Here is a 23068-nt window from a genome sequence, read left to right as displayed (position 1 = left end):
CTTTCTACCCACAACTCAAAGGAGGATCAGAGATAGTCAGTTTAGTGAACAGGCCTGCAGGCAAGTCTGCTTCCTGGGGCCAGAATGAAGGATGAACCCATGTTCAGGAGTCCGTCAAATATTGAACAGAGGATAGAAAACACAGCCCTTGGTCCAGAGATGAAAGTTAATTTGGAGGCAGTCAGGTTCTTTACTGAAAAGTTGGAAAGAGAGAAAGGGATGTGAAAACAAATCAGTCAGTCCAGAAAAATGCGAGGGTGCATAGTTTATTATTTCCTTGTAGCTCATTTTTAAAGGAGAGGCAAGATTAAATTCAGCGGATTTGTTCTGTCACCCAAGATTAGAGAAGCACATGGGAGAACAGGTGAGAAAAACTAGTTCAGATCACAAGGGTTTCTACTGGTAAACCTCTAGGTTACAATATTGTATAATGAGATATTGGGTAGTACTGGCATGCTCCTGAATGTAAACCACTCAGTTTGATTAATGCAGTGACAAGTACCTGGCACCAGATAGAATGAGGCCAATGTCGCTCTTCATTTCTGTAGATTCCCATTGTTACTTATGCTGGTGTCCAGTGTTATTTCCTGAAGAGAGGATTGACCCAGACACCAATGTGCAGAGTTCCCACGTAGCATTGTAAGGAATGGGCATTCCCTTCATTAAGAGTTTTATTTACTTGTTAAACAAGCCTGCTATACTCTCATAACTACATGAACTGCTATGCCTGTGCTGGGACAAGGGAGCAGTACCTCAGGACATGCGCGATGCCAATATCATCACCCTCTATAAAAACAAAGGTGACCATGGTGACTGCAACAACTACCGTGGAATCTCCCTGCTCAGCATAGTGGGGAACGTCTTTGCTCGAGTCGCTCTAAACAGGCTCCAGAAGCTGGCCGAGCGTGTCTACCCTGAGGCACAGTGTGGCTTCCGTGCAGAGAGATCGACCATTGACATGATGTTCTCCCTTCGTCAGATACAGGAGAAATGCCGTGAACAACAGATGCCCCTCTACATTGCTTTCATTGATCTCACCAAAGCCTTTGACCTCGTCAGCAGACGTGGTCTCTTCAGACTACTAGAAAAGATCGGATGTCCACCAAAGCTACTAAGTATCATCACCTCATTCCATGACAATATGAAAGGCACAATTCAACATGGCGGCACCTCATCAGACCCCTTTCCTATCCTGAGTGGCGTGAAACAGGGCTGTGTTCTCGCACCCACACTTTTTGGGATTTCTTCTCCCTGCTGCTCTCACATGCGTTCAAGTCCTCTGAAGAAGGAGTTTTCCTCCACACAAGATCTGGGGGCAGGTTGTTCAACCTTGCACGTCTAAGAACGAAGTCCAAAGTACGGAAAGTCCTCATCAGGGAACTCCTCTTTGCTGATGATGCTGCATTAACATCTCACACTGAAGAGTGCCAGCAGAGTCTCATCAACAGGTTTGTGGCTGCCTGCAATGAATTTGGCCTCACCATCAGCCTCAAGAAAACGAACATCATGGAGCAGGACGTCAGAAATGCTCCATCCATCAATATTGGCGACCACGCTCTGGAAGTGGTTCAAGAGTTCACCTACCTAGGCTCAACTATCACCAGTAACCTGTCTCTAGATACAGAAATCAACAAGCGCATGGGAAAGGCTTCCACTGCTATGTCCAGACTGGCCAAGAGAGTGTGGGAAAATGGCGCACTGACACGGAACACAAAGGTCCGAGTGTATCAAGCCTGTGTCCTCAGCACCTTGCTCTATGGCAGCGAGGCCTGGACAACGTATGTCAGCCAAGAGCGACATCTCAATTCATTCCATCTGCGCTGCCTCCGGAGAATACTTGGCATCAGGTGGCAGGACCGTATCTCCAACACAGAAGTGCTCGAGGCGGCCAACATCCCCAGCTTATACACACTACTGAGTCAGCGGCGCTTGAGATGGCTTGGTCATGTGAGCCGCATGGAAGATGGCAGGATCCCCAAAGATACATTGTACAGCGAGCTCGCCACTGGTATCAGACCCACCGGCCGTCCATGTGTCCGCTTCAAAGACGTCTGCGAACGCGACATGAAGTCCTGTGACATTGATCACAAGTTGTGGGAGTCAGTTGCCAGCGTTCGCCAGAGTTGACGGGCAGTCATTAAGGCGGGGCTAAAGTGTGGCAAGTCGAAGAGACTTCGCAGTTGGCAGGAAAAAAGACAAAAGCGTAAGGGGAGAGCCAACCGTGTAACAGCCCCAACAAACAAATTTTTCTGCAGCACCTGTGGAAGGGCCTGTCACTCTAGAATTGGCCTTTATAGCCACTTCAGGCGCTGCTCCACAAACCACTGACCACCTCCAGGCGCTTACCCATTGTCTTCCGAGACAAGGAGGCCAAAGAAGAACAATAGGTTATGGGCATTGCTGGCAAGGCCAGCATTTATTGCCCATCCCTGATTGCCCTCGAGAAGGTGCTGGTGAGCCGCCCTCTTGAACCACTGATGTAGGTGTCAGTGCACCCACAATGCTGTTAGGAAATCAATTCCAGTTTTTGTTTATTCTTCCATGGGATGTGGGCGTCGCTTTTCCCATCCCTAATTGCCCTTGACGACTGAGTGGCTTGCTAGGCACTAAAAGTGCAGTGGCAGCGGGAAGGAGCGAGACTGAGACCGGCAGAGTTTAAAAGAGAAGCGCCAGCGGGAAGGAGCGAGACTGAGTGAGACCGGCACAGTTTAAAAGAGCAGTGGGAAGGAGCAAGACTGAGTGAGACCGGCAGAGTTTAAAAGTGCAGTGGCAGCGGGAAGGAGCGAGACTGAGTGAGACTGGCACAGTTTAAAAGTGCAGCAGCAGTGGGAAGGAGCGAGACTGAGTGAGACCGGCACAGTTTAAAAGTGCAGCAGCAGCGGGAAGGAGCGAGACTGAGTGAGACCGGCACAGTTTAAAAGTGCAGCGGCAGTGGGAAGGAGTTTTGAAAAAAAAGCCAACAGTGATGTCACAGGAGAGCTGCAAGGTGATTGGTTGGTGAGTTACTGCTGTTAGGGAATAGCTCTAAATAGCTGGGTAAGTATCTCAGGTAAGAAAAGTTTAAAAGTTTAAAGTTTATTTCAAATATAGTAAGTTGTGTATTTTTTTAGGGAGTTCTGTAGCAATGAGGACCAGAGAAGAAGGGCCCTCGAGTAACTGATATTATTTGACATTAAGATCTTCAGAAGGTTTAATTTAATTTAAAGGGTTAAGTCATGGCTGGAGAGCTCAAAGCCGTGGTGTGCTCTTTGTGCTCCATGTCGGAAGCCGGGAACAATTCCACAGCCCGGGACCAGTATGTGTGCAAGAAGTGTCTCCAGCTGCAGCTCCTGGAAGCCTGGGTTTTAGAACTGGAGCTGCAGCTGGGGACACTGTGGAGCATCCACGAGGCGGACAGTATCGTGGATAGCACATATAGAGAGGTGGTCACACCGCAGGCTCAGACCCCACAAGCAGGAGGGGAATGGGTGACCATCAGGCAGAGCAAGAGGACTAGGCAGGCCGTTCAGAAATCTCCTGTGGCAATCCCCCTGCAAAACAGGTAAACTGCTTTGGATACTGTTGAGGGGAAATGGCCTCTCAGGGGAAAGCAGCAACAGCCTAGTGCGTTGTACCACGGTTGGCTCTGCTGCACAGGGGAGGAGTAAAAAGTGTGGGGATGCAATAGTTAAAGGGGATTCAATTGTAAGGGAAATAGATAGGCGTTTCTGTGGCCACAAAAGAGACTCCAGGATGGTTTGTTGCCTCACTGCTGCTAGGGTCAAGGATGTCTCAGAGCGGTTACAGGACATTCTGAAGGGGGAGGGTGAACAGCCAGTGGTTGTGGTACACATTGGTATAAACGACATAGGTAAAAAAAAATGAGGTCCTAAAAGCAGAATATAGGGTAGCTAGAAAGTAAGTTGAAAATTAGGACCTCAAAGGTAGTGATCTCAGGATTACTACCAGTGCCACGTGCTAGTCAGTAGAAATAGCAGGATATATCGGATGAATACGTGGCTGAAGAGATGGTGTGAGGGGGAGGGTTTTAGATTCCTGGGACATTGGGACCGGTTCTGGGGGAGGTGGGACCAGTACAAACTGGACGGGTTACACCTGGGCAGGACTGGGACTGGTGTCCTAGGGGGAGTATTTGCTAGAGTGATTGGGGAGGGTTTAAACTAAAATGGCAGGGGGATGGGAACCTTTGCAAGGAGTCAGAGGAGGGGGGTATCAAAGACAAGAACAAAAGTAAGGGGAATAAAAAAAAGTGCCAGACAGAGAAAGCAAGGGCCAGAATCAAACAGGGCCACAGTGAAAAATAGTGGGAAGGGGACAAGTAATGTTAAAAACAAGCCTTAAGGCTTTGTGCCTTAAGGCACAGAGCATTCGCAATAAAGTGGATGAATAAATTGCGCAAATAGATGTAAACGTGTATGATATAATCGGGATTGTGGAGACATGACTGCAAGGTGACCAGGGATGGGAACTGAACATCGAGGGATATTCAGTATTGAGGAAGGACAGACAAAAAGCAAAAGGTGGTGGAATTGCATTGCTGGTTAAAGAGGAAATTAACGCAATAGTGAGGAAAGATATTAGCTTTGACGACATGGAATCTGTATGGGTAGAGCTGAGAAACACTAAGGGGCAAAAAATATTCGTGGGGGTTGTATATGGACCCCCAAACTGTCGTGGTGTTGTTGGGAATGGCAATAAACAGGAAATTAGAAATGCATGTGATAAAGGAACATCTGTAATTATGGGTGATTTTAATCTGCATATAGATTGGGCAAATCAAATTAGTGACAATACCGTAGAGGAGGAATTCTTGGCGTATATACGAGATGGTTTTCTGGACCAATACGTTGTGGAACCAACGAGAGAACAGACCATCCTAGTATTGTGTAATGAGAGAGGAATAATTGACAATCTAGTGGTGCAAGACCCCTTGGGGACAAACGACCATGACATGATAGAATTCTTCATCAAGATGGAGAGTGGTGTAGTTGATTCTGAAACAAGGGTCCTGAATCTTAGGAAAGGAAACTACGAAGGTATGAGGCGCGTGTTGGCCATGACGGATTGGGAAACATTACTTAAAGGGATGACGGTGGATAGGCAATGGCAAACATTGAAAGAGTGCATGGATGAACTGGAACAATTGTTTATTCCTGTATGGCGCAAAAGTAAAATGGGAAAGGTAGCCAAACCATGGCTTACAAGGGAAATTAGAGATAGCATTAAATCCAAAGAAGAGGCATATAAATTTGCCAGGAAAAACAACAGACCTGAGGATTGGGAGCAGTTTAGAATTCAGCAAAGCAGGACCAAGGGATTGATTAAGAAGGGGAAAATAGAGTACAAGAGCAAGCTTGTGGGGAACATAAAAACTGACTGTAAATGTTTCGAGAGGTATATATGAAGATAAAAAGATTGGTGAAGACAAATGTAGGTCCCTTACAGTCAGAAACAGGGGAATTTATTATGGGGAATAAAGAAATGGCTGACCAACTAAATTCATACTTTGGTTCTGTCTTCAGAAAGGAGGACATAAATATCATACCAGAAATGTTGGGGAACACAGGGCTTAGTGAGAGAGAGGAACTGAAAGAAATCAGTATTAGTAGAGAAGTGGTGTTGGGGAAATTGATGAGGTTGGTGGAGTAGCAGATCGTGAAGGGGACTGTCAGTGAATACAGCAGAATATAGATAGGTTGGAGAATTGGGCAGAGAAATTGCAGATGGAGTTCAATCCGGGCAAATGCGAGGTGATGCATTTTGGAAGATCCAATTCAAGAGTGAACTCTACAGTAAATGGAAAAGTCCTGGGGAAAATTGATGTACAGAGAGATTTGGGTGTTCAGGTCCATTGTTCCCTGAAGGTGGCAACGCAGGTCAATAGAGTGGTCAAGAAGGCATACGGCATGCTTTCCTTTGTCGGACGGGGTATTGAGTACAAGAGTTGGCAGGTCATGTTACAGTTGTATAAGACTTTGGTTCGGCCACATTTGGAATACTGCGTGCAGTTCTGGTCGCCACATTACCAAAAGGATGTGGATGCTTTGGAGAGGGTGCAGAGGAGGTTCACCAGGATGTTGCCTGGTATGGAGGGAGCTAGCTATGAAGAGAGGTTGAGTAGATTAGGATTATTTTCATTAGAAAGATGGAGGTTGAGGGGGGACCTGATTGAGGTGTACAAAATCATGAGAGGTATAGACAGGGTGGATAGCAAGAAGCTTTTTCCCAGAGTGGAGGATTCAATTACTAGGGGTCACGAGTTCAAAGTGAGAGGGGAAAAGTTTAGGGGGGATATGCGTGGAAAGTTCTTTACGCAGAGGGTGGTGGGTGCCTGGAACGCGTTGCCAGCGGAGGTGGTAGACGCGGGCACGATAGCGTCTTTTAAGATGTATCTAGACAGATACATGAATTGGCAGGAAGCAAAGAGATACAGACCCTTAGAAAATAGGCGACAGGTTTAGATAGAGGATCTGGAACGGCGCAGGCTTGGAGGGCCGAAGGGCCTGTTCCTGTGCTGTAATTTTCTTTGTTCTTTGTTCTTTGAAGGCCAATAAATCCCCAGGGCCTGATGGTATGCATCCCAGAGTACTTAAGGAAGTGCCCCCAGAAATAGTGGATGCATTGGTGGTCATCTTCCAAGATTCTATAGACTCTGGAACAGTTCCTGCAGATTGGAGGGTTGCTAATGTAACCCCACTATTTAAAAAGGGAGACAGAGGGAAAGCAGGGAATTATAGACCAGTCAGCCTGGCGTCGTTAGTGGGGGAAATTCTAGAGTCCATTATCAAAGATTTTATAGCAGAGCACTTCGAGAACAGTGGTAGAATCGGGCAGAGTCAGCATGGATTTACGAAAGGGAAATCATGCTTGACAAATCTACTTGAATTCTTCGAGGATGTAACTAGTAGAGTTGATGAGGGGGTGCCAGTGGATGTGGTTGATTTGGACTTTCAGAAGGCTTTCGACAAAGTCCCACATAAGAGATTAGCGTGTAAAATTAAAGCGCATGGGAATGGAGGTAGTGTATTGCGATGGATAGAAAATTGGTTGGCAGACAGGAAACAAAGAGTAGGGATAAATGGGTCTTTTTCCAAATGACAGGCAGTGACCAGTGGAAAATCGGAGGGATCGGTGCGAGGACCCCAGCTATTCACAATATACATTAATGGTTTAGATGAGGGAACTAAATGTAATATCTCCAAATTTGCAGATGACACAAAACTGGGTGGGAGGGTGAGTTGTGAGGAGGATGCAGAGAGGCTTCAGAGTGATTTGGGCAAGTTGACTGAGTGGGCTAATGCATGGCAGATGCAGTATAATGTGGATAAATGTGAGGTTATCCACTTTGGTAGCAAAAACAGGAAGGCAGATTATTATCTGAACGGCTACAAACTGAGAGAGGGGAATATGCAGTGAGACCTGGGTGCTCGTGTACACCAGTCGCTGAAGGTAAGCATGCAGGTGCAACAGGCGGTAAAAAAGGCAAATGGTATGTTGGCCTTCATAGCGAGAGGATTCGAGTACAGGAGCAGGGATGTCTTGCTGCAATTATACAGGACCTTGGTAAGGCCATACCTGGAATACATGCCTGGGGTGCTAATCAAGCGGGCCATTTTGTCCTGATAGTGTCGAGTTTGTGTGTTGTTGGAGTCACACTCATCCAGGCAAGTGGAAAGTATTCCATCACACTCCTGACTTGAGATTTGTAGATGATGGACAGGCTTTGGGCTGTCAGGAGGTGAATTACCCACTGCAGAATTCCCAGCCTCTAACCTACTGTTTGTAGCCATAGTTTTGATATAGCTGATACACTTGAGTTTCTGGTCAATGGTAATCCCACTATGTTGATGGTGGAAGATTCAGCAATGGTAATACCATTGAGTGTCAATGGAAATTGTCAGATTCTCTCTTGTTGGAGATGGTCATTGCCTGACACTTGTGTGGTATGAATGTTACTTCCCACTGATCCATCCATACCTGAATATTGTTCAGGTCTTGCTGCATGCTGGTATGGACTGCTTCAGTATCTGAGGGGTCGCGAATGGTACTGAACACTGTGCAATTGTCAGCGAACATCCCCACTTCTGACATTATGATGGAGGGAAAGTTATTGATGAAGTAGCTGAAGATAGTTGGAGCTAGGACACTACCCTGAGGAATAGTTGCAGTGAAGTCCTGGGGCTCAGATGATTGGTCTCCAGCAAACCATCTCCTTTTGTGATAGATATGAATCCAACCAGTCAAGAGTTTCCCTTGATTCCCATTAACTTCATTTCTCTCGGGTTCCTTGATGCCACGCTCAGTCAAATGTTGATGTCAAAGGAAGTAACCCTCACCTCACCTCTGGAATTCAGCTCTTTTGTCCATGTTTAGACCAGGTCTGATGGGGACTTCAGCAGGAGGCCAAGAAGGATCACCCATCTGCCTTCATGGCTGAAGATGGTTGCAAACACTTCTGCCTTGTCTTTTGCACTGACATGTTTGGCTCCACCATCCTAGAGGATGGGAATGCTTTTGGAACCTCCTGCTCCTGTTAGTTGTTTAATTGTCCATCACTATTCATGACTGGATATGGCAGGACTACAGAGCTTTGAGCTGATCCATTGGTTGTGGGATCGCTTAGCTCTGTCTACTGTAACCTGCTTCCTCTATTTAGCATGCACGTAGTCCTGTGCTGTAGCTTTACCAGGTTGGCACCTCATTTATCGGTACACTTTTCAGGCTCTGCTGCACTCCTCATTGAGACAGAATTGTTCCTTGATGGTAATGGTAGAGTGAGGAATACGCCAGGCCATAAGGTTACAGATTGTGACTGAATATAATTCTGCTGCTGCTGATGGCCCACAGCGCCTCATGGATGCCCAGTTTTGAGCTGCTAGATCTGTTCTGAATCCATCCCATTTAGCATGGTGGTGGAGCCACACAACACGATGGAGGGTATCGTCAGTGTGAAGACAGGACTTGATCTCTACAAGGACTCTGCAGCGGTCACTCCTACAAACGCTGTCATGGACAGATGCATCTGCGACCAGGAAGTTGGTGAAGACCAGGTCAAGTAGGCTCTTCCCTCATGTTGGTTTTCTCACCACCTACTGCAGGTCCCATCTGGCAGATATGTTCTTCAGGACTTGGCGAGCTCAGTCATTAGTGCAGGAACCAAGTCACTCTTGGCTTGTGGCCCCAATGGTATTCCAGCTGAGGTCTTCAAAGGTGGTGGACTTTTACTCACATCAAGACTATTGAGACTCCATCCATTTATCCTATGGATTTAGGAGGAAAATGAACTCCCCCTCCAACTGCCTTCAGGAATGCAACAATTGTAACTATCTTCAAGAAGGGAGATAAATCATGTTGTGGAAACTATCGAGGTATTTCCCTCTTGTCCATAGCAGGGAAAATCCTGACATACGTTCTCCTGAATCACCTACTTCCTGTGGCTGAGGAAATTCTCCCAGATACAATGTGGCTTTAGACCTTCCCGAGGAACCTCCGACATGGTCTTTGTTGCCAGAAAAATACAAGAAAAATGTTGAAAACACCAGGAACTCTTCATTGTATTTATCCATCTGACCAAAGCATTTGAGTCAGTCAATCACGAGGCTCTGTGGATTGTGCTCCAAAGATTTGGATGTCCAAGAAACTTCATCACAATCCTGCAATTGCTCCATGATGATATGACTGTAAATGTTTTGTGTGGGAGATCTGAAACAGACATCTTCAAAATCCAGACCAGAGTCAAGCAATGCTGTGTGACAGACCCGTACTATTTAGAATCTACCTGACAGTCGCTATTCACCCAATCAAAGATCAACTGCCCTCTGGTTTGAGTATTAAGTACCAGTTAGATGGAAAACTCTTTAACCTCAGTCACCTCCATGCCAAAAGTAAACTAACCACCATAGACATACATAATCCAGTTTGCGGATGACTGCAGTATCATTGCCCACTCTCAATCTCTTCAATTCTGCCTACAAGAGACTCGGCCTGTATTTGAATGTTGCCAAAACTCATATCAACCCACACCCGGTCAGCCAAATACTCCACCTCCCATATATATTGAAGGAGAGACTCTGGATTGTGTTGAGCACTTCCCATACCTTTACAGCCACCTCTCTCAAAAGATCACCAGTGACAAAGAGATCCAACACCGGATCATTTGCACCAGCTCAGCCTTCTAGAAACTACGGCAGCGAGTGTTTGACAACAAAGATCTCCACAAGTTAACAAAAGTCCCAGTGCACAGAGCAGTTGTCATCACCACACTCCTGTACTGTAGTGAGATCTGGACTGTGTATCAGTGACACATAACAGCACTAGAGAAATTCCATTAGCAATGCCTCTGTCACATCCTCCAGATTCAATTGGAGAACCATCGAGTAAATGCTAGCATCCTTCCTGAAGCCAGCTCCACAAGCATTCAGGCAAAATTCCTGCAAAATCAACCTCAGTGGACTGGACACTGTGTCCGGATGGTCAAAAACTGTTTTCCCTCATCAGGCCCTGTTTTCTCAATTCTCAAATGCCCAGAGTTCCAGGGGAAGACAAAGAAAATGCTTCAAAGATACTCTAAAGCTCTCCTTGAAGCACAGCAGCATTGAACTGATGACTGGGAGGAGCTTTACCAATCGTTCAAACTGGCAACAACTTGTCCATCAAGCTGCATCATGCTTTGAGTTCAAACGCCTTAATGATGAGACAGAGCGGTGACAGAGAAGGAAAGAAAAGGAAACAAATCCTGCTCTCCGGTTCCCACTACCTCGTGGGACTTCCTGCCCCATGTGCTCAAAGATCTGCAGGTCGAGAATCGGCCGGTTCAGTCACATGAAGTCCCATGGCAGGAACCTGCGACCCTGTGTAAACATCATCCTCGAATCGAGGAACAGCCGACGGTAATGGATATTGAGGTATCTCATCCAGAGCACCTTCTGTGCCCTTGCTATAGTCAGTGACTCTTCCAAGTGGTGTTCAACATGGAGGAGCATTGATTCATCAGCTGAGGGAGGGCAGTCAGTGTTAATCATCAGGAGGTTTCCGTACCATGTTTGGTCTGATGCCATGAGGCTTCATGGGTCCAGTGATAACACTGAGGACTCCCAGGCCACTCCCTCCCTACTGTATATCACTGCGCCACCACCTCTGGTGGGTCAGTCCTGCTGGTGGGACAGGACATACCCAGGAATAGTGATGGAGAAGTCTGGGACATTGGCTGTATGATATGATTCAGTGAGAAGGACTATGTTGGCTGTTGCTTGACTAGTCTGTGGGACAGCTCCCAATTTTAACACAAGTTCCCAGATGTTAATGAGGGGTCTTTGCAGGGTCAACTGGGTAGGGTGTGCCTTTTTCATGGCCGAATCCGTTGTCCAGATTAATGCCAGTTCGTCTGTCTGATTTTATTCTTATACCAGTTTGATACAAGTGAGTGGCTTGCTCGGCCATATCAGAGGGCAAAGAGTCAACTACATTGCTGTGGGTCTGGAGCCACATGTGGAAAAGACTGGGTAAGGACAGCAGATTTCCTTTTCTAAAGGGCATTTGTGAACTGGTAGTTTCACTATTACTAAGACTAGCTTTTTATTCCAGATTTATTTAATTATCTGAATTTAAATTTCCCAGCTGTGTGGTGGGATTTGAACTAATGACTCCAGATCATTAGTCCAGGCCTCTGGATTACTGGTCAGTGTGCTACCTAATGGTGTGTCTTTTTGAATTAATTTTTCAACAAGCCAGTGCTGGAAATATATTCCTCATGAAATTTACTATGGCACGATCAACTATTACTACAGGGTTAATTTCATGATCCTGAGAATATTATTGCCCATCTCCTACACCTCCCGACTGCAGCTTTACCACTGGGAGCATGGGAACATGAAATTAACACATATATTGAATATTACACAAACTGCAAAAGGAACCTATTTTAAGCTATTTACAATTTAAACAGGAGTTTAAACATATTACTTCTACAAGTTATTAACGTGTAGGTAGATATTTACTAACCTACAACTTCCAGTATAACTGCAGCTTCTGCTGAATTAGTTTTGTCATCAACTAAACATTTATATTCCCCTCCATCGGATATTTTTGTGTTCTTTATTCTAAGAGAAATGCTTCCTTTAGTCAGTTCATCTTTAATCAGCTCTGTCCTCGCTCTGTAATTCTTGTGTTGAACGACAATATCATCCTCTTTGTTTCTATACACGTGTACTGGTGAATCGAGTCCTGATTTAAGCCACTGCACCACCATGTTACTGGCGGATTGATCTGGCATAAGCTGACATTCCAATAGAGCATCTTCACCCACAATGGCTACAACAGGATCATCAGGTCCACGTACGAGGAATTGACCTGGTGAACAAAAACATTTCAAAATAAAAATCAATTATTCACGTAATCGACAAAAAGAAAAATACATTCAAAAGTAGCTGATCATTTAAAATATACAGTAAAATATACAATTCCTCCAGAACTGTACTTGTAAAACAATATTGTTACGACCAGGTGAGGAAAGGGTCTCAGGCTCCCCTTTGGCCCCTTCTCTGGTCTGACCGCAACTGGGTATATCCTTTTTGTAACACAGTGATTGAACTTACCATCTCAGTGAGTGCTTGTGCCTATTCCTTGAATATTATTGCAAATGAACCAATCAGACAGGTTTTCTTCAGTTTAAACAAGAAAGATATAAGTTTATTATCTGTTTCCCTCTAACCCGGTTAAAATTTACTAAAATACGCTACGCATCCACGCCCACATTCACACAAGAGCCACATACACACACAAATAGATTATGGAGGGAAAAACAGAATTGGGTGGTTGGAGTAGAGTCTGTAATAAATGGAATTTAAATGCAGTTCAGTAGTCGCACAGTTCTCAGTTGAAAATGTAGTCCTGAAGTCCTCGCTGGGCCACATGCATGGTTGCAGACTTGCTTGTATCCTAGTTGTTGGTTGTAGGGGTCTGTAGATTTGGCATTAACAACTGCAGCTTGAGGCTTCTCTGGATCTCTACTGAAGAGGGAGAGAGAGAGCTGTTCCCTTGATGGCTTTCAGTTACTGCCTACTTTCTGAGTCACAACTCACAATCTCTCAGAGTTGCACAGATTGTCACATGACATGACCACTCTTTGTTTTAATGAGGTTCTTCTTGAATGTTCTCTGAAATTCAAGGCTCTCCCCTCAGGCTGCCCAGACATACTTGTTGGTATACTTTATAGTTATTTTTTTCTTTTTCCTTCTTTAAATTATTTTTTTCCGTGTTATCTGTACTAATGCTTTGTCTTTCAACACACCATTAACATATTGTTTGCTTTTGCTCCACAACCTTCTGGTCAGCTATTCTGTGACCTTGTCCTATTTACACCTTCTCCTTTGTTATCTCTTGCCCCACCCCCGCTTTACTTGCTTACAACCTGTGATATTTCTAATATTTGCCAGTTCTGAAGAAGGGTCACTGACCTGAAACGTTAACTCTGCTTCTCCCTCCACAGATGCTGCCAAACCTGCAGAGTTTTCCAGCATTTCTTGTTTTTATCTCAGATTTCCAGCATCTGTAGTATTTTGCTTTTATTTTAGTGTTTAATTCACTGCCATTTCTCTTCCAGGAATGCCGACCTTGCAGAAGTTCTGCCCTTCTCTCCGACAGGATTTCCGTTTGTCTCTTTTACCTTGTTCACCTTCATTGCTTTCTATTTCCCTCCTGGTGTTTGATAAAGTGTCTACCAAAACTCGTTTTCACAGCCACATCTCCTTCCTCAGTGACTGTCTCCGGCTCCCACTTATTCCACGTGGATTCCAACTGCAGTTTCACCCATCATGCTTTGAAACCACCCAGGATCACAGGTATCTCCGAGAAATACAACATTCCTCGGACTGCTACTCTCGCCGCATCCTGAGATCCACACTCAGTGCCATGCGCTGCCATATGTACACACTGAACTTCTCTCTCCAGCAGCACCGCCTCACCTTATCTCAAAGCTGTTCTACTCCGCAGTTTCATTTCATCCTTCATCTGATCCGATGCATTAACAAAAAACTTTTTTTCTTCCTTTCAGATGTCAAGGAACGCAAGCTCCAGCAGCTGATGGGGACTAATGCCCCTCCAGATCCTTCTTCCCCTTCACTTCCCTCTGACCCCACCCCTTCTGATCTGACCCCTTGCCGTGTATTCACTATACTCTCTGACCTTTCCCTCTCTGACGCTGAACGTTCTGTATTCAGCAAAGCTATCAGTTTTATCCCCTTACACCCCCACCTCAATGAATTTCACACTCGGCATGACGTTGAGCTCTTCTTCCGTCGCCTCCACCTCCGGGCTCACTTCTTTGACCAGGAGTCCTTCCCCCGATCAGTAGACCCATTCATCCGCCTCCAGCATTCTCCCTCTACCTGGACCCCTCCCCCTGGCCTCTTACCCACTCTTGATCTCTTCATTGAAAACTGTCGGCGCGACATTGGTCGTCTCAATTTCTCTGCCCCCCTCACTCACTCTAACCTGTCCCCCTCTGAACTTGAGGCACTCCGTTCTCTCAGGTCTAACCCCGGCATGGTCATCAAACCTGCAGACAAGGGTGGTGCTGTTGTTGCATGGCGTACCGACCTCTACCTTGCAGAGGCTCAGCGCCAACTCTCAGACACTTCTTCCTACCTCCCTCTGACCATGACCCCACCACTGAACATCAAGCTACTGTCCACAGGACTGTCACTGACCTCATCTCCTCTGGAGATCTTCCCTGTAGAGTTTCCAACCTCATAGTCCCACAACCTCGGACAGCCTGCTTCTACCTCCTTCCCAAAATCCACAAACGGGACATCCCGGCAAACCCATTGTGTCAGCCTGCTCCTGCCCCACTGAACTTATTTCTTCCTATCTTGACTCTATCTTTTCTCCGCTGGTCCAGTCTCTGCCCACCGACACCCGTGACTCTTCTGACGCCCTACGTCATTTTGATAATTTCCAGTTTCCTGGCCCCAACCGCCTCCTCTTCACTATGGACGTCCAATTTCTCGACACCTCCATCCCCCACCAGGATGGTTTGAAGGCTCTCCGCTTCTTCCTTGAACAAAGGCCCAACCAGTCCCCATCCACCACCACCCTTCTCCACCTGGCTGAACTTGTTCTCACATTGAACAACTTCTCCTTCAACTCCACTCACTTCCTTCAAGTAAAAGGTGTTGCTATGGGTACCTGCATGGGTCCTAGTTATGCCCGTTTTTTTGTGGGATATGTCAAACATTCCTTGTTCCAGTCCTACTCAGGCCCCCTCCCCCAACTCTTTTTCCGGTACTTTGATGACTGTATCGGTGCCGTTTCCTGCTCCTGCCCCGAACTGGAAAACGTAATCAACTTTGCTTCTAATTTCCACCCTTCTCTCACCTTTACATGGTCCATCTCCGACACTTCCCTTTCCTTCCTCGACTTCTCTTTCTCCATCTCTGGTGATAGGCTGTCTACTAATATCCATTATAAACCCACTGACTCCCACAGCTACCTCGACTACACTTCTTCACACCCTGCCTCCTGTAAGGACTCCATTCCATTCTCCCAGTTTCTCCGTCTCCGATGCATCTGCTCTGATGATGCTACCTTCCATGACAGCGCTTCTGATATGTTATCCTTTTTCCTCAACCGAGGATTTCCCTCCCACTGTGGTTGACAGGGCCCTCAACCGTGTCCAGCCCATTTCCCGCACCTCTACCCTCACCCCTTCCCCTCCCTCCCAGAACCGTGACAGGGTCCCCCTTGTCCTCACTTTCCACCCCATCAGCCTCCATATCCAAAGGATCATCCTCCATTTCCGCCACCTCCAGCGTGATTCCACTACCAAAGGCATCTTCCCCTTCCTTCCCCTGTCAACATTCAAAAGGGATTGTTCCCTCTGTGAAACCCTGGTCCACTCCTCCATTACCCCCACCACCTCGTCCCCTTCCCATGGCACCTTCCCCTGCAATCACAGGAGGTGTAATACCTGCCCATTTACCTCCTCTCTCCTCACTATCCCAGGCCCCAAACACTCCTTTCAGGTGAAGCAGCGATTTACTTGTACTTCTTTCAATGTAGTATACTGTATTCACTGCTCACAGTGTGGTCTCCTCTACACTGGGGAGACCAAACGCAGACTGGGTGACCGCTTTGCGGAACACCTCCGCTCAGTTCGCAAGCAGGACATCGAGCTTCCGGTTGCTTGCCATTTCAACACTCCCCACTATTCTCATGCTCACATCTCTATCCTGGGCTTGTTGCAGTGTTCCAGTGAACATTAACGCAAGCCCGAGGAGCAGCATCTCATTTACCGATTAGGCACACTACAGCCTGCCGGACTGAACATTGAGTTCAATAATTTCAGAGCATGACGGGCCCCCCATTTTACTTTTATTTTTAGTTTTTTTTTTCTTCTTCAAAATTTTTTTTCTGTGTTTATTTTATTTTATTTCACCTTAGTTTGTTCAGTTTGCTAACCCATGTTTGTGCTTGCGGCTGTTCAATCTTCAGTCCGTTAATACCCTATCTGTACTAATGCTTTGTCTTTCAACACACCATTAACATGTTGTTTGCCTATGCTCTACGAACTTCTGGTCAGCTATTCTGTGACATTGTCCTATTTACACCTTCTCCTTTTCTATCTCTTGTCCCACCCCCGCTTTACTTGCTTATAACTTTTTAAATTTCTAACTTATTTTATTGTTTTGATTTAGAGACATAGCATTGAAACAGGCCCTTCGGCCCACCAAGTCTGTGCTGACCAAGAACCACCCATTTATACTAACCCTGCAGTAATCCTATATCCCCTACCACCTACCTACGCTAGGGGCAATTTATAATGGTCAATTTACTTATCACCTGCAAGTCTTTGGCAGTGGGAGGAAACCGGAACACCCGGCGAAAACCCACCTGGTCACAGGGAGAACTTGCAAACTCCGCACAGGAAGTACCCAGAATTAAACCCAGGTCCCTGGAGTTGTGAGGCTGCGGTGCTAACCACTGCGTCACTGTGCCGCTAGTTCTGAACAAGGGTCACTGACCTGAAACGTTAACTCTGCTTCTCTCTCCACAAATGCTGCCAGACCTGCTGAGTATTTCCCACATTTCTTGTTTTTATTTCAGATTTCCAGCATCGCAGTATTTTGCTTTTATACTTGGTGGGGATTTGGCTCTTTCAAAGTCAATGGGTGTTGATGGCTCTTGACATTGGTTAGGTTCTCTCAGGTAATTGAATCAGAGAGCACCCCATTATTCTGGCTAAGCTGAATCAGTCATGTTTACCGCCAGAATTCTCCTTTGGTGTTTCAAATGCAAATGTTCATGACCATCTTTGCCGCGAACTGTTCTTTTTAAAAGGTTATTTGTAACAACTTTCAGTAAAAGTCTCAGGCAAAGTTCCAATCTATGAAATTAATATTTCCCATTTGGCATGTGGGGTTTTCATTTCACTGTGAACTCAACAAGATATTACTTCTGACTCAATACCATCAAATTGACATTATTAATTTGGTAGTATTCTGGAGTTTATTTGAACTTACTTATTCACATGTCAATTTTCCATAACGTGTAAATATTATAGAGTTCTATTAATATTCTGTCTCCCTCAGAGAAACCACTATATTGTCTTGGGGATCTTTTCCTGAACTGTATTCAGCACAGCCATTGAGGGTGGTAAGTAACAGTCTGTCACTGAGCAGAAGGGGGCAGGGAGTGGGTTGGATTGAGTGCGAAAGAAAACAATTAGGTGGTGAAATTTCCAAGGAGTGAAAAGTATATATTTTTTTATTCATTCATGGGGTGTGGGCGTCACTGGCTGGGCCAGCATTTATTGCCCATCCCTAATTGTCCTTGAGAAGGTGGTGGTGAGCTGCCTTCTTGAACCATTGCAGACCATGTGGGGTAGGTACACCCACAGTGCTGTTAGGAAGGGAGTTCCAGGATTTTGACCCAGCGAAAGTGAAGGAATGGCGATATAGTTCCAAGTCAGGATGGTGTGCGACTTGGAGGGAAACTTGCAGGTGGTGATGTTCCCATGCATCTGCTGCTCTTGTCCTTGTAGTTGGTAGAGGTTGCGGGTTTGGAAGGTGCTGTCGAAGGAGTCTTGGTGCGTTGCTGCAGTGCATCTTGTAGATGGTACGCACTGCTGCCACTGTGCGACGGTGGTGGAGGGAGTGAATGTTTGTAGATGGGGTGCCAATCAAGTGGGCCGCTTTGTCCTGGATGGTGACGAGCTTCTTGAGTGTTGTTGGAGCTACACCCATCCAGGCAAGTGGAGAGTATTCCATCACACTCCTGACTTGTGCCTTGTAGATGGTGGACAGGCACTGGGGAGTCAGGAGATGAGTTACTCACCGCAGGATTCAAAGCCTCTGACCTGCTCTTGTAGCCACGGTATTTATATGGCTGGTCCAGTTCAGTTTCTGGTCAATAGTAACCCTAGGATGTTGATAGTGGGGGATTCAGCAATGGTAATGCCATTGAATGTCAAGGGGAGACGGTTAGATTGTCTCTTGTTGGAGATGGTCATTGCCTGGCACTTGTGTGGTGCAAATTTTACTTGCCACTTATCAGCCCAAGCCTGGATATTGTCCAGGTCTTGCTGCATTTCTACACAGACTGCTTCAGTATCTGAGGAGTTGCGAATGGTGCTGAACATTGTGCAATCATCAGCGAACATCCCCACTTCTGACCTTATGATTGAAGGAAGGTCATTGATGAAGCAGCTGAAGATGGTTGGGCCTAGGACACTACCCTGAGGAACTCCTGCAGTGATGTCCTGGAGCTCAGATGATTGACCTCCAACAACTACCAACCATCTTTCTTTGTGCTAGGTATGACTCCAACCAACGGAGAGTTTTCCCCCTGATTCCCATTGACCTCAGTTTTGCTAGGGCTCCTTGATGCCATACTCAGTCAAATGCTGCCTTGATGTCAAGGGCAGTCACTGTCACCTCACCTCTTGAGTTCAGCTCTTTTGTCCGTTTTTGAACCAAGGCTGTAATGAGGTCAGGAACTGAGTGGCCTTGTCGGAACCCAAACTGAGTGTCACTGAGCAGGTTATTGCTAAGCAAGTGCTGCTTGATGGCACTGTTGATGACACCTTCCATCACTTTACTGATGATTGAGAGTAGACTGATGGGGCGGTAATTGGCCGGGTTGGACTTGTCCTGTTTTTTGCGTCCAGGACATACTTGGGCAATTTTCCACATTGCCGGGTAGATGTCAGTGTTGTAGCTGTACTGGACCAGCTTGGCTAGGGGCGCAGCAAGTTCTGGAGTACAGGTCTTCAGTATTATTGCCGGAATATTGTCAGGGCCCATAGCCTTTGCAGTATCCAGTGCCTTCAGTCGTTTCTTGATATCACGCGGAGTGAATCAAATTGGCTGTAGTCTGGCATCTGTGATGCTGGGGACTTCAGGAGGGGCTAAGATGGATCATCAACTTGACACTTCTGGCTGAAGACTGTTGCAAATGCTTCAGCCTTATCTTTCACACTGATGTGCTGGGCTCCCCCATAATTGAGGATTGGGTTATTTGTGGAGCCACCTCCTCCAGTTAGTTGTTTAATTGTCCACCACCATTCACGGCTGGATGTGGCAGGACTGCAGAGCTTAGATCTGATCCATTGGTTATGGGGTTGCTTAGCTCTGTCTATTGCATGCTGTTTATCCAGTTTGGCATGCAAGTAGTCCTGTGTTGTATCTTCACCAGGTTGACACCTCATTTTGCCGTATGCCTGGTGCTGCTCCTGGCATAAGGTATGGCAAGGACAAAGCTGAATACAGAGCCCCAAACTAAAACTTATAAAATCTGCATAATGTTCTGATGAAAGATCTTCAACCTGAAACATTAACTCTGTTTCTCTCTCCACAGATGTTGAGTTTTTCCAGAATTTTCTGTTGTTATTTCAGATTTCCAGGATCTCCAGTGAAGGAGAGTTTGATTTATGCTAATTCCTGATAAAGCAGTTATAAAAGGATGAAAGCAGGAGGTAAATGAACATTATCATGGACTGTTTGTTGTTTTATTTGGGTCTGGCAATTGTCTGCTGAGGAAGATTAACACAAAGTTAAAAACACTCAGGTCCTGGGAAAGATCATGAAAATTCAGCTTTATCAACATTTCTGTCAGATATAAAAACAAGAAATGCTGGAACCACTCAGCAGGTCTGGCAGCATCTGTGGAAAGAGAAGCAGAGTTAACGTTTCGGGTCAGTGACCCTTGTTCGGAACTGACAAATATTAGAAAAGTCGCAGGTAATAAGCAAGTGAGATGGGGGGTGGGGCAAGAGATAACAAAGGAGGTCTAAATTGGACCAGGCCACATAGCTGACCAAAAGGTCACGGAGCAAAGGCAAACAATATGTTAATGGTGTGTTGAAAGACAAAGCATTAGTACAGATTAGGTGTTAATACACTGAATATTGAACAGCAGCAAGTGCAAACCTGAAAAAAGTGGGTAAGCAAACTGAACAAACTAAGATGAAATGAAATAAATGCAAAAAAAAGATTGTAAAAAATGTAAAAAAGAATGTAAAAAAAAGGAAGAAAAAATAACTAAAAATGAAAGTAAAATGGGGGGTTGTCATGCTCTGAAATTATTGAACTCAATGTTCAGTCCGGCAGGCTGTAGTGTGCCTAATCGGTAGATGAGATGCTGTTCCTCGAGCTTGCATTGATGTTCACTGGTACACTGCAGCAATCCCAGCACAGAGATGTGAGCATGAGATCAGGGGGGAGTGTTGAAATGGCAAGCAACTGGAAGCTCAGGGTCCTGCTTGCGGACTGAGCGGAGATGTTCCGCAAAGCGGTCACCCAGTCTGCACTTAGTCTCCCCAATGTAGAGGAGACCACACTGTGAGCAGTGAATACAGTATACTACATTGAAAGAAGTACAAGTAAATCGCTGCTTCACCTGAAAGGAGTGTTTGGGGCCTGGGATAGTGAGGAGAGAGGAGGTAAATGGGCAGGTATTACACCTCCTGCGATTGCAGGGGAAGGTGCCATGGGAAGGGGACGAGGTGGTGGGGGTAATGGAGGAGTGGACCAGGGTGTCGCGGAGGGAACGAGCCCTTCAGAATGCTGACAGGGGAAGGGAGGGGAAGATGCGACTGGTAGTGGCATCACGCTGGAGGTGGCGGAAATGGCGGAGGATGATCCTTTGGATATGGAGGCCGATGGGGTGAAAAGTGAGGACAAGGGGAACCCTGTCAGTTCCGAAGAAGGGTCACTGACCCGAAACGTTAACTCTGCTTCTCTTTTCACAGATGCTGCCAGACCTGCTGAGTGATTCCAGCATTTCTTGTTTTAATTTCAGATTTCCAGCATCCGCAGTATTTTGCTTTTATTTCTGTCAGATATGTCAACCACAAAACTACAGTTCGACGCAAGTAAAACTTTGTTAAAAAGGAATTAATTCCAGAGTGTTTGTGAGCCAGAAATTCCTGTCAGACAAAAGCACAAACTGGGCAATATCAAATCAGCTGTCCCCCTTCACACCCCATCAAACTTAATTGTTCCATTGAAGCTGCCCACTCTCCGAGATAAGTGGCTCTTTCATCATACTTGTGGACGAGGAGGCACAGAAGTAACTCCCCCTTCCACCCCTCAAGGAAGCCTTTGGTCACCCTCAGCCTGATCTCCAGCGGGCCTGTCACCACCTCCCAAACGTAAACCACCCACAACCCTCCCGATCTCAACCCTCCCGATCTCAAATATCCCCTCAACCCTCACGATCATAAACCTCCCTCCAACCCTCCTGAACACAAACCTGCCCCCAACCCTCCCATCTCAAACCTCCCGATCTGAAACATTCCCTCAACCCTCCCAATCACAAACCATCCCCAACCCTCCCGATCTCAAACTTCCTCCCAACCCTCCCAAACACAGACCTCCCCCCAACCCTCCCAGTCACAAACCACCCCCCAACCCACCCAATCTCAAACATCCCCCAAACCCTCCCGATCACAAACCTCCCTCAAACCCTCCCGATCACAAACCTCCTCCCAACCCTCCCGATCACAAACCTCCACCCAACCCTCCCGATCACAAACCTCCTCCCAACCCTCCCGATCTCAAACCTCCCCCCAGCCCTCCCGATCACAAACTTCCTCCCAACCCTCCCGATCACAAACCTCCCCCAAACCCTCCCGATCACAAACCTCCCCCAAACCCTCCTGATCACAAACCTCCTCCCAACCCTCCCTATCTCAAACCTCCCACCAACCCTCCCAATCACAAACCTCCCCCAAACCCTCCTGATCACAAACCTCCCCCAAACCCTCCTGATCACAAACCTCCCCAAAACCCTCCTGATCACAAACCTCCCCCAAATCCTCCTGATCACAAACCTCCCCCAAACCCTCCTGATCACAAACCTCCTCCCAACCCTCCCGATCACAAACCTCCCCCAAACCCTCCTGATCACAAACCTCCCCCAAACCCTCCCGATCACAAACCTCCCCCAAACCCTCCCGATCACAAACCTCCCCCAAACCCTCCTGATCACAAACCTCCCCCAAACCCTCCCGATCACAAACCTCCCCCAAACCCTCCTGATCACAAACCTCCCCCAAACCCTCCCGATCACAAACCTCCCCCAAACCCTCCCGATCACAAACCTCCCCCAAACCCTCCTGATCACAAACCTCCTCCCAACCCTCCCTATCTCAAACCTCCCACCAACCCTCCCAATCACAAACCTCCCCCAAACCCTCCTGATCACAAACCTCCCCCAAACCCTCCCGATCACAAACCTCCTCCCAACCCTCCCGATCACAAACCTCCCCCAAACCCTCCCGATCACAAACCTCCCCCAAACCCTCCTGATCACAAACCTCCTCCCAACCCTCCCTATCTCAAACCTCCCACCAACCCTCCCAATCACAAACCTCCCCCAAACCCTCCTGATCACAAACCTCCCCCAAACCCTCCCGATCACAAACCTCCTCCCAACCCTCCCGATCTCAAACCTCCTCCCAACCCTCCCGATCTCAAACCTCCTCCCAACCCTCCCGATCACAAACCTCCCCCCAACCCTCCCGATCTCAAACCTCCTCCCAACCCTCCCCATCACAAACCTCCCCCCAACC

The 23068-nt window shown here is 46.7% G+C and overlaps 1 protein-coding gene across 1 annotated transcript in view; it reads right to left on the bottom strand.

Moving 5' to 3' along the window:
* Positions 1-23068, bottom strand: part of LOC137345916 (butyrophilin subfamily 1 member A1-like) — a 148022-nt gene that overhangs the window by 75172 nt on the left and 49782 nt on the right. Inside the window, exon 3 of the mRNA XM_068009162.1 lies at positions 12001-12348. Coding sequence (XP_067865263.1) covers positions 12001-12348 — 348 coding nt within the window. The remainder of the gene's footprint in view (positions 1-12000; positions 12349-23068) is intronic.

Source organism: Heterodontus francisci, chromosome 29, assembly GCF_036365525.1.
Source record: "Heterodontus francisci isolate sHetFra1 chromosome 29, sHetFra1.hap1, whole genome shotgun sequence".
NCBI lineage: Eukaryota > Metazoa > Chordata > Chondrichthyes > Heterodontiformes > Heterodontidae > Heterodontus > Heterodontus francisci.
The sequence above is the reverse complement of the archived record's forward strand: the minus strand, read 5'-3'. Positions and strand labels throughout refer to the sequence as shown.